A 16,368-nucleotide genomic window follows, 5' to 3' on the forward strand; every position below is an offset into this window, starting at 1 on the left:
TTCATCTATGTATTTGGCTACAAGTTTGCTGGTTCCTCGGTTGTAATAGAGGCAGGGTTTAGGGTCATTGTTCTGTTCTTGAGGCAGCGGCCATTGCTACACTCTAGTTTGTTCCACCTTTAGTTGGTCTTCCACTTCTTGGCTATTAGTTGTTGTTTGAATCATCACACTCCCTATCTCACATCATCTCCTGGCCCTCTGAATGTAACAGCCATGATCAGATTCATGTCAGTAGTGGAATATCTTCCCCTGAGGAGTGGGTAACAATGACTTATATCATAGGTCTATGTAGCAGTGCAATTGTTACTGAACGTGTCTCTAAGGATCTTTGGAACCAGAATCTTAGTCACCCTACCAGTCTGCAAGAATAATCGTGGCTCCTTTAGTTCATTGTATTATATTGGGATGTCACTGAATCCCATTTGTGTTGTCCAATAATAAGTCTACTTTTCCTTTATAGTTACTTTTTTGACATTTGGGGCCCTAGTCGTATTCCATCTTCCAATAGATAACTAGTTATACATGCATTTGATTGATGATTTCTATAAATTTACTTGGCTATGTGCAGTTGTTTAGGAATATGATGTAATGGATGCAGTTCTTCATTTTAAAACTCGTGTTGAGAACATATTTGATCATAAAGTCAAGTTCCTCCAGATTGACTGGTGTTAGAATGAACCTAACTAGACGGATGGAGAAGATGAGTTTTAAGAGAAGAAAGTTGTTCTCTTGTTGCGAAACACAAAAGACTTTGAATTTACTAAAATTCCTAGGAAAGTTGTTCTCTTGATGTGAAACACAAAAGACTGGTGTTAGAATAATTCCCAAGTACTTGTACTACTCAAAGTTGTTGTACTACTCAAAAGACTTTGAATTTACTAAAATTCCTTAGCAACCGCTACACTATCAAATATAAAACATAAATAAAGTAGGGGCGATGATATTTTCACCCCCTCTGCAGTACGCATTCATCCCCCTTATAACACGAACAATGGGCTACGGAGAATAGATTTCAATATAGCAAAATCCCAATGTAGTAGGTTCGAAAGTAGCAAGTCAATGTTACAAGCCTCAATGTAGTAAGTCCCAATGTGGCAAAGTTACTGGAGAAGGTGCATGGCAAGCTCCATCCATGCAGCAAGTTCCAAGATCGTGGACGGTCAAGTGGTCTAGCTTAGAATTCCAACAATTGGGGTGACAAATATAAAAAATTAACCACTATATTGCAATAATCGGGAATTACTCATTAGATTTCATGCATTCATACTCGCGGGCAAAATAGTTTGGTAGAGCAAAATCACCACCATATTGTCGAGATTGATTTCACAGTAATGACTTTCCTTTGTTAATCTGTTAAGGGGAAGATCTAAAATTTTATATTTCCTTTATTTATTTGTATTGTTACTTGCCCGTTTTACTTTAATTTCACTCTGAAAGACTTGACTCAATTTGTTAACCCCTTTAACTGTAATATTCTTTCATGTTCAGTCAAGGTCAAATCAAGGTTTCACTAATTTTTGCAAGTATTAGTTTTTTACCATCCAAATTAAACAATCATTCTTATCTACCCTACAATTTGTATTCAAATATTTGATTATTCATGGCTTGTATAATATACCATAGCCATTGATAGGGCCATTTGCTTAATTGCTTGTACAATATTCAAACATTCTTGCGTATACAACACCTACTTGATGAAAGAACAGAGTATTTTTATGAATCAGATAAATCTAATACCTTTGGAATTTTTGCTCTCTCTCTCTCCTTTTTTTTTTTTTAAATCTTTTGATCGTTAGTCTGACTGATTAATGTTAGGTTAATTATTTATTATTTCCAAATGACCCAACCTTACCCACTCCAAAGTTTCCTACACATGGAGTACATGCAAATGTAGAGATGAAGAACATAGTTTATAACAAATAAGTATAGTAAATACTTTTACATCCTTTATTGTTTCATGTAGGAATACAATATGAATTTGTATGACCAGACAACACAATACAATATACAACCATGTGTGTCTTCTTATTTATTACATAATAATATCTATATATACATTCATATATGAAGGCTAGGAATGTGGACGTCCACCACTCAAGTCTTTTGATATCTTCGAACCTTCGAGAAATCGTTTGTACCATCGGGCAGATAGTTTTGGGCTTCTCTTCAAGGTATCGTAGTCCACATAATAAAGCCCAAAGCGGAGTGAATACCCATTAAGCCATTCAAAATTGTCAATGATAGACCATATGAAGTAACCCCTCACATCAGCACCTTGCCTGCAATCACAAATGTATATTAGATGCAAAAAAAATGACACAAACATATAAACACTCATTAGGGCTCTTTGAAATCAATCAAAGAATCCAAAATGAATGAAAATCTCTATTACCTTGCCGTGTCAATGGGCATGGACTGTCCCAGACCATATTAATCGAATTGGGCCCAACTAGGAATTAGGAATTACCCTTGTGTTTTTAAAATTACAAGTTAAAAAGAAGAAGAAGATGTGTACATGTATTAATTTATGATAAAATACCTCATGGCAACGTTTAGGGAAGCCAAGTAAGAGCGTAGGTATTCTACTCTTTGCCTGTCATTGAGTAAGTCCGGAACGTCAGGACTGCTTTGTTGTGGATACCCTACAGGTGAAGTATATAACAAGTTAGGGACAGTTTTATATTACATATAATACTAAGTATTTCTACATTTGTATTTTTGTCTCTAACCATTTTCTGTGACAAACATTGGAGTATTGTTGTATCTTTCCATCATGTACATCACTATCTTTTCCATACCATGTGGAACCACATAGAGACCTGTCATTGCCGTCTGCACCAATATAATCATGGCATTTAAATGGTTACTTCTTCACACACACACACAGAGGCAAATCGATTAACAAAGTGAACTGTTAAGCCCTGTTTCTATAGGCCCTGTTCATTAAAGATTATGAAAAACGATTGCTTATCAAAAACCAATTATTGGAAATTGTGTTCAATTGAGTCCAATAATTGGTTTAGGCTCACAATCTGTTTGTTCAAGATTCTGACAACCGATTGTGACTCCAATACCGATTATTGGACTAAAAAACGAGTCAAATAATCGTTATTGGAGTCACAATAGGATGTCAGAATCTTAAGGCCCTATTTGTTCAAGATTATGACAACCGGTTGTGAGTGCCAAACCGGTTATTGGACTCAAAATTAAGTTTAAATCTGAGTCCAATAATTAGTTTAGCACTCACAATAGGTTGTCATAATCTTAAACGAATAGGGCCTAAGGTCGTGTTGGTTTTGGATTTTGGGCATTGATTTGAAGTCCAAAACTGATTATTGGACTCAAAATTAAACTTAATTTCGAGTCTAATAATCAGTTTTGAATTCAAAATCAATCTTCAATTTTGAGCTAAATAATTAATTTTGGACTCAAAATTAATTCTCAAAATCCAAAAGCAACAGGGTCCTACAGCTACAATTGAAAAGACTCCAAGAGTTAGTTGAGGTTCCACAATCCACAGTTAAACTAACCCATGGGCTATTTTCATAATCTTAAAATTAAAGGTAGGTTAATTTACAAGGCACTTAAATCAGAGTAGTTAGCCTAATTATCCTTAGAATTTTTTTTTTAAATTACAAATGCATATTAAACTGTCCCAGGACATTACAGGGGCATTTTTAATGCCTCTGCCATTCTATGAGTCTTTTCCTTTTTGCGTATGGCATCGCCACTCCCTCCGGCAGCTTTACACAACCTGGTACTTATTAATAAATTCCTAGATTATTTTATTTTTTTTGTTGTTGAAAATATTACCGGAGTTCCGATAGGGATTCCATCTCTTTCTCCGGTGCTCATTGCAAACCGATCCCCTTCAGAAGCGTTTGATTGGCATGGGAAAAACATGCAATCTTTGACATAGAGAGATGAGTAATGGTTAATCCCAATAAAGTCCAACTTATTTTGTAACTTTGTTCTATCTTCGGATGAAAACGTTGGTAATCTTGAACCCAAGATCTCACGCATTTCGGGAGGATAATCGCCGTAAATTATAGGATCCAAAAACCTGCAGTAACAAATAATGAATAAATTATTGATATGAAATTATCACGACAAAGTGCTACATATATAACATGGACATAAAATGTGGAAATAAAAATTCCATTTCATTTTCCAAATTATAATGATATCCCTAAATTTATTATTTGCCTCTTAAATGTAGGGAAAAAATTTCTAGTACAATTTTTTCCCTTCGTACTGTACTTAAAATGGACATAAAACTTATTTTAGCCCCTTTTTACATCCATTTTTAAGTGGAGAAAATGGGTTAAAAAAAATTTATTTCCATTTTATGTCAATAGAAACGAAGCCTTGAGAAATATTTTTCCTGCAATCCGATTGCAGGGCCAAAGTGAAAATAGGTTACCATGTCTCATAACAATTAAATGATGCCAAATTTATTGTTTGTTTTTTTTTTTTGGATGCATGCACTGCTTACCAAGCAATGTCAAAAGCCAGATATCGTTGAGCAGCCGAGCGGTCGGTTGGGATATTTCGAAGTGGTTCATACCAGCTGGTGCTCATCACAATCCCAATAGAGCCACCTTGTTTCACCTTAATACAAGAAAAATCCGCATAATAAATATTTTTATATAATCACACATGCACACGCGTGCACACACACACACACGGGCTTACTGATCCTGCGCTCTAGCGCATATAAGCTTATTTGCGCTCAAGTGAAGAAACAGTGTGGGCCCACATTTTTTGGGGGATCCAAAGCACTAATTTGATGGAGCCTATCCATAGATAGGGTGTCCACAAAAAACCAACTCGATTGGATTATACTAACCCTTCCATTTGTGGAAGGAAAAATTGGTCAATTTGTAGACAAACAGTAACTGTCCATTTTTTTCCTCCATAAATGAACACCCTAATATGATCCAATGGAGCTGTTTTTTTGGCACACACCATCAAATGAATGTTTTAGATCCCCCAAAAAATGTGGGCCCACTCTTGTTTTCTGCACTCGAGAGCAGATAAGCTATCTGTCAAGCATAGGAACAGTTTAATTTTCGAATATATATATATATATATATATATATATATATATTAATAAAATTGGTTACCTGATATCTTTTCCTGTAAATATCGACTGCAGTAGCATGGCATAATATGACGTAATGGGCTGCAATGTATGGTTCAATCTCGGAGTCGCCGCTCAGACAGTCACCAAAAGGTTTGGAACAACGGGCGGGTGGGAATGTTCCGCTAAGGTAACCCACTGAGACCATAATATTTGGCTCATTGAAGGTGCTCCAATATTTAACCCTGTCACCAAAAGCCTTGAAACAAACTTCGGCATAATACCCGAAATCTTCCCTGCCAAAGTATTTAAAAAGATAAAAAAAGAATTAAATAAGGTTTGGTGCCCTAGTTATGACTTTATCTAAACACTTTTGTTTGATAATGGAAAACTTGATTTTTTTTTCCATTCAGTCTTCTTAGATTATATCTAGGCATTTTCTCTCTAGATTATATCTAGACAATGGCAATGGAGAAGAAACGCTTACTGTATCTGTGAACTCAACCACGCGCCGTATCTATCTTCGAGTTCTTGAGGAATATCGTAGTGGCTTAATGTGACAAATGGTTGTATCCCTATTAGAGTAAAAGTAATTATATAATATTAAAATGATACCTCTACATGTACATGCATGAATATGTGTATATTTACATCCACGCAAAATGCACAAGTAATTAAATACCTTTGAGTAATAGGGCATCTATAAGATTGTTGTAAAACTCAATTCCCACTGAATTAATCTCCCCAAATCTTCCCCCTGTCACCATCCATATATTTTTAAGCTTATGATAAAATCTTTGTAAAGCGATAGAAATTAACCGTAGGATTACTAGAACTCACTTGGGAGGATTCTTGACCATGATATAGAGAATCTGTAGGAATTTACTCCAAGGGAATGCATCAACTCGATATCTTCCTGTTCATACATTATGTGGTCTAAATCAGAATTCCTCAAGTGAAAGCATGGGTCAGATAATCGAAACACAAGGTTCAGATATAATATAATGAGGAATGGTGGATGCAAGGGCCAGAGAAGGGCCCTTGAATAGATCCACATCATTTTTAAAATCGGTTGAGAAAATGAATTTCGTTGCACTTGATGACGTAGATCTGTTCAAGGGCCCTTCTTTAGCGCTTGCGTAAAGAGGGCCCTTGAATCTATCATTCCTCATAATTTAAAATATGCATGGTTTTTATCTAATGACATTATCGAGATATATCCTAGTCTACACGTGCATATCAAAATTTTCTAATAAAAGGCAAATAATCTGGATATGAATTCCTAGAAAATGCTTGGGATTTATACCATGTAAAGATGGTAATGGTTGTCAGCAACATCTGCGTTGCTTCCATCCTCGATTTTTCCTGAACCATTTAAGAAAAAGGGAAAAGAAGAAAAAATCAAATATCTTCCAATAAAGAAAATGGGTTTCTAACAATCCAGATTATAAGAAAGGAAAAGTACCTGGAATATGAGAGAAAACATCCCAATTGCTCAGACTTTTATTACCTTCTAAGTATGCACCTTCAATCTAGAAAGTTAAATACACGAAAGTCAGCGTTAAAATTCTATGCAGTGCGTCATGTTTCCTGTTCTACTACTCTTTTTTTCACAACATCAACACAAGTTACTGTTAATAAGTTTAGAGTTTAGACTTGGGTTGGTGGGCCTTCGCTCAAAAAGTATTTCGCTTTGTATTAAAAATTATGATAGGATTCACCGAAAGTGAATATCGCTATCTATCACTGTTCGATTTATGCCCAGATCACCAAAAGTGAAAAAAAATCCATAAACTCAGTGTCTGTTAGGCTCATTCCTAACAGACACTTTTTTTGGGCCCAACAAGGGCCACATGGACTTTATTTAATCCATTGATCCTATCGGAAACCACAAGTCTGACCCAATGTTGTTGATATCGCCTTGATTGGAAGATCCTTGCTCAATGATCCATCACGCCTTGCTTAGGCCCTGTTCGTTTGAGATTATGACAACCAATGGTGAGCTCCCAAACCGATTATTGGACTCAAATTGCATTAATTGTGGGTCCAATAATCGGTTTGGGGGCTTACCATCAGTTATCATAAACTCAAACGTACAGGGCCTTAGGGTTACACCAAGAAAACACTTAAAGCGGTTTTTCTTTTCTTTATTTTTTTTTTTAAAGAAAATTAGAAAAAAACTAAACGGTTGATTTTTGTAGTTCTTGGGATGTAGAATATGTGGGTCATGTCATCTATGGCTGTTCTACTAGATCAACGTCTCAATTACGCATACATGGCCTCAAGTGGGACCCAACAATTAGGGGTGCAATTTGGGCCGGGCTGGGTTTTGCTTTTGCTAAAAAATGAATTAGAGGTAAAAGCTCAACCCGAATTCCAAAAAATCGACCCGAGTTGCACCCCTACAAAAAATTGATCATTAGCATTGATTTGGACACTGTCTGCTTAGTCAATCTCTCGATACATCGTATGCTACATATAACATGAATACACATGCATAGGTACATTGCTATATGTATAATAATGCATGAACGTTAACTATCTATGCATACATACTACAAAAATGCATGAGAATCCATGAGTAATTCCTACCTGGAAAGAAGAGGTTGAAGTTCCAAATAGAAAGTCTGGAGGAAATTGGTCACGATGAACGAAACATGTAATGGAAGAGAAGAAGAGATGAAGAAACAGTAGAATGGACAAGCCCTTCATCTTCAAATTTCTATGACACTAATATTTTCTTTTACAATCTCTATCGATGGAAAGAAAGATATGATTTTACGAGAGGTGTTAAGGAGTTTATATAGACAGAGAGTTTGAATTTTTTAACGTACGTTGCCCGGTCATTGTTGGGTAAAGGGGGATTCTCACGCAACGTAAAAAGTCGGTTATGCATTTTGAATTTCACCTAGCCATCGTAGTCTGCAAAAATATGTCTATTCTTTTCTCTTTGCATTATCTTTCCACGAAGGATATTTCTAATCTGGGACTGTCCTCAACCATAGTCCTTGGCACCACATGTTTCCGTTAGGTTCAATATAAAATATATTTTTTAAATAAAATAACAAGGGTCTCAGATATAATATTATAAATCCCATGACATCAAATCGAAAGTTAAGTAATGTGTATGTTCTTTGTCAAACATGGACGGTTTCAATGACAAAAAATACAAGTTATTGGATGTTAGGATTGCCCGATTGGAGAGATTTTGGCCCTTAAATGTAGGCCTATCAAATGGATGGCTCGGATCAATCAGAAGTGGGACCCACTATGCCATTGTGGGGTTGTCACGTTGTCTTACAATAAGGTCTCACTTTATTTAAGCATTACTCTATCTTTAATTAGAGATTTTAGAGGGTTTGTGGTGTGAATTCTAGTATTTTCAGAAAGGTACAGTGGGACCAACTTAATAGGATGATCTAATACCTCTATAGACCAGAGGGTTAGGATCATCCTATGGAGATGATCCACGGGTTACAACCTTTTTACATTATGGACCAACAAATGATCGGTTCAGATCATCCAGTTAAGTGGGCCCCACTATACATTTTGAAAAATTCTTGATTTCACACGCACTCACAGTATAAATTCGAAGCCGCTTCCATCAAGAAGACCAGTCAAACGGGACCCGAGTATGCTGCACGCACGTCTAATTCCCAACAAGGATAACTATCCCAGAAAACATGGGATTTGGATAACATGCCACGTGTTTTATTTGCTAGTTTTGATGGAACAAGATTCCGAGATTTGATCGTTTAAGAGCTCCTGTCTTAATTCGGAAGTTTTGTAGTTTGACACGCTACGTGGCATTCTTACGTGGTGCCAACTAGGCATGAGTTAAAAGGATAAATATTGCTGCTGTTTCTCCAACAGGGTTGTTGACCTAATCTAATGGTGGAAATCTGGGACAAGAATAAGGGTTAATTGCCAAGTTTTTCAACTAAATGCACGATTAATGGAAGATTGCTTTTAATCTTTACATTGCCTATCTTCTTGTGTACCTTGTGTGCAAACATGACTATCGATCCTTCTCTTACTAATGCTTTGAATGGTAGAAGCTCAACTACCAGTAAGAGAGGTAAAAGTCCTCCATTTTTTCTAGGTAAGCTTGGGTTTGAGGTGCAAATTAGTTTATTAACAAAGAGGGCTGTTAGCAAAATGGAGACCCAACTCAACTCAACTCAACTAAGCCTTTGTCCCAAACTAGTTGGGTCGGAAATGGAGATCCATTTTATAAAAAAGAAAAAGAAAAAAGGGGATACTCAAGTGCACAAGGAAACAAGGAAGAGGTCGAATCCCAATGAACGTGAAAATGACCAAATCATCGGGCATTTTCACTTCCGTCTCTATTTTCAGAACGGATTGCCCTTTTAGAATTGTTTTCCATTGACAAATAAGAAAATGACCATTTTTATTCTTTTTGAAATGGTGAGATTCATTAAAGAGCACACAACCGAGAGATTTGAGGTAGGAAAGATTACAAGGGAAGAGAGGAAAAACACAATCATGTTAGGAAATAATCCTAACGGTGGATATGGATGTTGCAAGATCGACGGTCAAGATCATTTGGTGTGAAAAGGTATAAACGTTTGAAAGAAAGAAACGTTTGGGGAGAGGGATCGGCGCGATGAGGAGTCGCATCTCTTCCCACAAACGCTTATAAAAAGGAACTCTTGGGTCATATTTGCTCACAACAAATTTATTTCAATCTTTGAGAATCCACGCTTGAAGAGAAAGAAACCGGTCCCCATCACCGACGGTTGTGTAGCGAAGAGAAACTCAGAGAGAAAGAAAAACTTGATTCATGGCTTCCGGTATGATTTTTTTCTCATTTAAATTCAATCCATATTGTTCTGTGATTTTCTCAATGTTTAATCGCCAAGATCTGTTGCCGGTGTTCATATTGAACACGAACTCTCACATGTGGTATCAAAACCACGGTTCTAGCGAGAAAACGGCGAGAAAATTTTATTTTTTTGGGATTTTTTGACATCGCCAGAAAACGGCATGCCGCCTGAAAACGGTTGCTCCGACCGGTGATTTTCCGGCATGTATGTGTAGTCCGTTGAGAGAGGGACCCTTCGCCGCAAACGGCGCCTAAAATGGTTGAGAAATGAATTCCCTGTGCTAAATCGAAATTTATTAAAAAAATAAGGATTTTCGAATGAAAATTTCAGATTTGTTATCTTCTGAGGATTGGAGAAGACGATGAATAGTTGATAAATAATTATATTCACACTCCCTGTTTTGATACTGGCACTCCACCCTCTTTATACCCAGTTTCTGATTAAGTACTAAGGGCATACTGCCATATTGGGAATTGAACTATTAAAAATGAAAAGTATTATTATAATATAAGAGAAACATTACTATAATAAGAGAGACAATTCTACTGTCCCGCATAAGAGTCTTGTATGTGGCTTCTGACGCAGCATGCACGCATCTTGAGTGATGCTGTGGGACCCACCCGCCAACCTGACCGACCCGACCCGAACCAGCCACCTATTTTGGGCCGGTTCTTGGGGTTTTTGACCCTCCTGAACCTATTTATGACATCGGTTTTGGGTTTTGAAACTTGGTTTTCAAAGTTACAGTATAATTTTCAAAAAACTTTGGATTTGAATTTAAGTTTGGTTTTGAGTCAAATATTTGGCGATTCTATATAACCATCTATGGGACTAAAATTTTGACTTGAAAAACACATTGTTTTTGTCAAATATACCTCAAACCTTTGTCTTTTGGTTATTGAACTGGTTGTGTATATCTTTCAAAAATCCTTAAGCATTGATTTTGATATATTATGAGACTTGAGTCTGTCTGAGAAACGGGATCGCTTAGGATTAGTGGTTTAAATAAAGAACAGTGTCACATATAGTGACACATTATGAACTACAAAACCACTTTAAGTTGCGTCTATTTGTCCGAGAGCAACACTCAGCCCAACGGATGACTGTTGCTTTGCACAAATATGCAGTGTGAGAGGGCTAGGCCTGGATAACTTGGTTTGGGGTTGCGCTTCTGCCCAACGGTGATGTGTACCTTAAGTATAGAGTTATTTGGCCCTAGTTAGTCTCATGGATGAGAGCCAAATGTGTATCGTGGCACGGCCCAACGGACGACCCATGATGATACGCTGGTGTCTCCCTAGAATCACATTTATGTGTTTATGTGATTCTAGGCAATCCAACTGACTTCCCTAAAGATAGATTGACTTAAAAATGGAACCAATTGTGTATCGTGGCATGGCCTAACGGACATCCCACGGTGACACACCAGATGTTCCATCAAGAACACACTTATGTATTTTGTGTTTCTGTTTACTTTAGTCATTTATTTTAAAGTTGGATTACATTAAATCGTGGATTTTACTGAATAAACTCCTTTTGTGGATTTAAATGGTGTCTTAGATAGTGAGCAAAATTGTAACTGTCTGTCTTTTTCGTCTACAACATTGAACCCTAGTTCTATCTCTAGTTATTTGTCCGGGATCGAGGTTTTGAGTGGGACTAATTTCAGAAAATGGAATGATCATATTCACAGTCTTAGGGTGTTTGGACCTAGATTATGCACTTAGAAATGACAAACCTGAAGTGCCTTCTAATGAAAGTACTGCTGCGGATTTGGCTACCTATGAAAAATGGAAACGGTCAAACCGCATGAGCCTTATGATTATGAAAAGCACGATCTCTACCTCTATCCGAGGAGGCATTCCCGACTCAGAGGAAAATGAGGAATTTACTGCTGGCGAGTACCTACAGGCAGTAGATGATCAGTTTAAGGGATCGTCTAAGGCTCTTGCCAATACACTGATGATGAAGATGATCACTATGAAGTACAATGGAAGTAGTGGTGAGAGAGCACATTATGCGAATGAATGACATGGCCTCCCAGCTAAAGAAAATGAACATGGAGATCTCTGAGGGTTTCTTTGTTCATTTCATGATGACATCTCTTCCTGCGCAGTTTACTCCATTTAAAATTAATTACAATACGCAGAAAGAGAAGTGGGAAATGAGTGAACTCATAGCCATGTGTGTTCAAGAAGAAGAGAGGTTGAAGACCGAGCAACCTGAAAGTGCTCATTACACCACAGAGGGAACATTGAAGGGTCACTTCAAGAAGAAAACCAAAGGAAAGGTCTTTGGGAAAGGCAAGAAGAAGGTAGCAGGTGGTTCAGCTCAGCAGGGCTTGACCGGTGGGATGAAAAGTCGCATTAGGTGCCATTTCTGTAAGAAACTTGGTCACATAAAGAAAGAGTGCTCCAAGTATGAAGAGTGGCTGCATAAGAAAGGTAATAATTCAGTTTTTGTTTGTCATGAATCTTTCCTTGTAGATGCACCTAGAAATACCTGGTGGATAGATACAGGTTCAACTATTCACATTTCGAATTCCTTGTAGGGATTTCAAGAGAGACGGAGACTCAGGAAAGGGGAGCGAACCATTAAGATGGAAAATGGAGTAGAAGCAGACGTCAAGGCTGATGGCACTTTTCGTCTTGTATTAGATAGTGGCTTCATTATGTATTTGGAAGACACATTTTATGTACCTGCCATGAGCAGAAACCTTATATCTGTATCCAGACTTGATTCCTCTGGATTTAAATTTAAGTTTGGGAATAAAGGTTTAAGATTACTCCATGATTCCAATGTTGTTGGTTCTGGTCCTCTTGTGGGCAATCTATATATGATTAATTTAGATAGCTCGTTTGCACATTCTCTGTTATCCATGCATGTGAATGAGTGTGGTACCTAGCCCGTGAGGGAGTGTGGGGCGCGAGCCGCCACGCGCTCTCTCTTGGTCTCTCGTATCCACGCGATTGGCGTGTGTTTTTAATTGTTGATTGTAATTCGTCTTTTATGTGAACTTGGGATCACTAAGGCAATCCGAATTCCACACGAAAGAGACTGACAGAGTCGCCACCTAGATGTGGGATCTAGGACCCGAAATTAACCAGAAATCTAGACTCGCTACCTGGTTACGAGAATGGAAGGTATGGGGAGTTATCCGCCACATGCACCATTCCTGCCCGATAATCGGCCTTCGATTCCAAAAGCTAACTTTTTTAAATTTATTTTAAATAGCTCATTCAACTCTATGTTAATGTGCGAACTAAGTGACATGCATCCTATGATCTAATTTCAATGTGAATCCTAGATGTGTATCTTGATTTATTAATTTGTCTGGATTCATTCTAAGTGAAAGTTCTCCTAGAATTCTAATTTCATGGAAAGCCCTAAATGATTTGATTAAGCATTTACAAGAAAATTAATATCCAAAACACCACAATTTGTTGTGGTGCCGACTCGCGGGTGGTATGCCGTCAGACATCCAAGCTGCCTACGTACCCAAGCCTCACTGGGATCAGAGTCGACGTAGTTCGGTGCACCTAAGCTAAGTTACATATGCCTAACTCAACTAAGACACCGACCTAGACGGGATTGACTGTTTCAACAGTTTTAGGAGAAGTTATTTAATTCAAGTTGAGGATTTTATTATCTTAGGATTTCATCTAAGATGCTATATGATTCTCATCTAAATGCAAATGGTCCCTTAGACTAATGCAGGTTTGCCTTACATCCTAGTTTACTAGGCTTGTCCTAGGGAAAGATTGGGTGACTAGTGTAACTAGACCTATGGCACGGTTGCTATACATAGCAAGCGTCCGTGATGAGGCTGGACTCCTAACTCTAGGACTCTCTAAAACTTAGGACACGACACGACACCGGTGTTCCTAAATTGGGCTCTAAGGGTCCTTACGACGGAAACCGTGATCCAACGGTTCCGAAAGACACAAGACAAATCGATTTAAATTCTCGAGGTTAGTGAAAAAAAAAAGATGGAAGAGATGATGAAATAGTGTGAGGGAATGAGAAAGATAGAGAAAGGTGCGACTGAACTTGGGAGTGCCAAATTGCCTACGTACCCCGCGATGGGGATCAAGCCACACGTAGTTCCGCTGGGGAGGTTGCTTGGATTTTGGAAAACAGGATTGGTATTTGGATCAGGAATCGGGTTTGTATTTGAGCATTGGACTTGAGATTCAGAAACATTGATTTAGCAATGGGATTTTGGAATTGGGAATTTGCATCAAAGAATTGAGCATATAGGAATCATCAAGGGTTTGAATTTTGGGAATTCAAAATGGGCGGGCTTATGAGATTCGGTCAAATGGATTCAGACATGCGACTCAGATTGTGTTGGGATATGACTTGGTTAGGCAAAAGGGAGGAAGTTCTATTAGGTGTAAAAGGGCATTAGTAGAATAGGGGAATGACTCGGTTGTGACATGGAAGGCCGCAACTTGGTCGAATGTGACTCGGTTGCATTGGGATGGGTTGATTAAGGAATTGGATTGAGTCAACTAAGGGGAGAGTCCAATCGGTTAAAGAGGTTGAGCATACTCGACTAGAGAGTTGGGTCAACTCGACTAGGGAGGTTGGCTAGAGTTGACTCAGTTGAGCTGGGTTGGGATCCCACTTGGATGGATTGTATTGGGGCGATTTTACTTAAGCTGCAGGTGGCCTGGCTGGGTTAGATTTAATGTAACTAGATTTATGGATAAATGGTGTGCCTCAGTGAGTGGACAAAGGTATGGCTTGGGTTGATGTGACTCGGTTGAGTTGTGCTAGGGTCAGGTTAGGTGGGGTTAATGGTTGAGTTGGATTGGATTGGGTTAATGGTCAAGGTCAAGTGTGGGTTGACTTGGCTTAGACTGGATTGGAACTGGTTGAGCGTGGATTGGGGTGCGGCTTGAGGTTTGGGTGGTTGGAGTATCTTAGGAACCAATAGGGCAAAGCGGCTCTTAAGGGGAATGAATTAATTGGGCCGAATGGGCCCGATGGCCGGGTTAACTGGGTTGGCCGGGTCTATTGTAGGGGTATATGAGGGTACTGTTGGGTGGATGAATGAAAGGCATGTGGTGTATGATGTGTGGCTATGGTTATAGGGTTTAAGGCTTATGGGTATGGGTTTAGGTGTGGTTAATGGTTAGGTTGGATTGGGTTAATGGTTAGGGTCAAGTGAGTCGGGTCTAAGTTAGGAGCAAACCCGAGACTAGCCATGGTCTAACTAGGAGGAAGCAGGGTACAAACCAGGGTGTGGACCAGGGTGCACCAGGGTCTAACCAGAGTGCGAACCAGCAGGGAACCAGGGTGCGAACCAGCAGGGGAACCAGGGTGCAACCAGCAGGGTACAAACCAGGGTGCGGACCAGGGTGCACCAGGGTGCGAACCAGCAGGGAACCAGGGTGCAACCCGCAGGGGAACCATGGTGCAACCAGCAGGGAACCTGGGTGCAACCAGCAGCGAACCTGGGTGCAACCAGGGTCTAACCAGAGTGCGAACCAGCAGGGAACCAGGGTGTGAACCAGTATCGAACCTGGGTGCAAACAGCAACGAACCTGGGTGCAACCAGGGCCTAACCAGAGTGCGAACCAGCAGGGAACCAGGGTGCGAACCAGTATCGAACCTGGGTGCAACCAGCAACGAACCTGGGTGCAACCAGGGTCTAACCAGAGGCTAACCGGGGGGAACCAGGGTGTGAACCATTAGGGAAAAATAAAAATGAAGATAAGATGGGTTAAGAGAAGAGGGAAACATGTATAACTTCAAAGTCTACCATCAAGAAGAATGAGTAAAGATTGATCCTAGATGCTTCCTAACATGGTTTTTCTTTTAAAGTAAAAGATATGCATGAAAATAGACCCTACATAGAATTGAAATAAATGCCTACCTCTTTGAAAACCCACTTTGTGTTTGATTTTTCTTTGATCTTAATTCCTTGAAGACGATTCCTTGCTTGATAATGACTGCTTTTGATATATATCACCCAACGTATCACCCGATCCGGCAAGGATGGCCGAACCCTTGAAGAGATGAGGGAGAGGGATGAATTTTCTAAGAGAGGGATTCTTTTTCTTCTTTTTGTTGGATGGTGGGATGAGAGGGTATTTATAGGAGAATGGGATAGGAGGTTAGGTGAGGTTAGGTGAGGTTAGGTAAGGTTAGGTGAGGTTAGGTAAGGTTAGGTGAGGTTAGGTGAGGTTAGGTGAGGTTTGGGTGGTTAGGATGAGAGGAGAGGTTAGGTGAGGTTAGGTGAGGTTTGGATGGTTAGGATGAGAGGAGAGGTTAGGTGGTTTTGGATGGTGAGACCCAGGTCAAGATCTGTCATTGATCTAACGATTTACGGAAATCGGGTCTCGGAATGGAATCAGGGTCCGGGCTATGAAGTGACCCTAGCTTATTTTGTCCCGATTGATGATCCGTAAAGTCAGATCAAGATATTAA

At 39.1% G+C, this 16,368-nt stretch overlaps 1 protein-coding gene across 4 annotated transcripts; it reads right to left on the reverse strand.

Annotated features, from left to right (window-relative positions):
• Nucleotides 1–1,891: 1,891 nt before the first annotated feature.
• LOC143860924 (beta-glucosidase 18-like) lies at nucleotides 1,892–16,030 on the reverse strand. Of its 4 annotated transcripts, XM_077371782.1 has the most exons (13): nucleotides 15,815–15,943; nucleotides 11,775–11,835; nucleotides 6,549–6,615; nucleotides 6,390–6,448; nucleotides 5,924–5,999; nucleotides 5,766–5,840; nucleotides 5,571–5,658; nucleotides 5,127–5,379; nucleotides 4,496–4,611; nucleotides 3,814–4,063; nucleotides 2,730–2,832; nucleotides 2,540–2,642; nucleotides 1,892–2,279 (listed from the first exon to the last, which is right to left on the reverse strand). In XM_077371782.1, exons 2-13 carry the CDS (start codon nucleotides 11,790–11,792, stop codon nucleotides 2,072–2,074), a joined length of 1,416 nt encoding a protein of 471 aa, XP_077227897.1. In that variant the 5' UTR covers nucleotides 11,793–11,835; nucleotides 15,815–15,943; the 3' UTR covers nucleotides 1,892–2,071. The 4 variants fall into 4 exon arrangements, with proteins under 4 accessions (XP_077227897.1, XP_077227899.1, XP_077227898.1 ...); XM_077371784.1 differs by lacking the exon at nucleotides 11,775–11,835 and having other exon boundaries at nucleotides 15,815–16,030; XM_077371783.1 differs by lacking the exons at nucleotides 11,775–11,835; nucleotides 15,815–15,943 and adding an exon at nucleotides 11,669–11,687.
• Between the last annotated feature and the right edge of the window lie 338 nt (nucleotides 16,031–16,368).

The sequence above is a fragment of the Tasmannia lanceolata genome, unplaced genomic scaffold (genome assembly GCF_043159265.1).
Source record: "Tasmannia lanceolata isolate RefF3 unplaced genomic scaffold, GAP_Taslan_0.1 ptg000037l, whole genome shotgun sequence".
NCBI lineage: Eukaryota > Viridiplantae > Streptophyta > Magnoliopsida > Canellales > Winteraceae > Tasmannia > Tasmannia lanceolata.

What these genes read in the sequence shown, in the direction of transcription:
- LOC143860924 (XM_077371781.1), bottom strand. Translation starts at nt 7,795, where the DNA reads ATGAAGGGCTTGTCCATTCTACTGTTTCTTCATCTCTTCTTCTCTTCC. An exon ending in ATGGTCAAGAATCCTCCCAA is followed by an intron (nt 5,841 to 5,923) that starts GTGAGTTCTAGT and finishes GGATGGTGACAG; the next exon opens with GGGGAAGATTTGGGGAGATT. An exon ending in GAATCCCTATCGGAACTCCG is followed by an intron (nt 2,833 to 3,813) that starts GTAATATTTTCA and finishes ATATTGGTGCAG; the next exon opens with ACGGCAATGACAGGTCTCTA.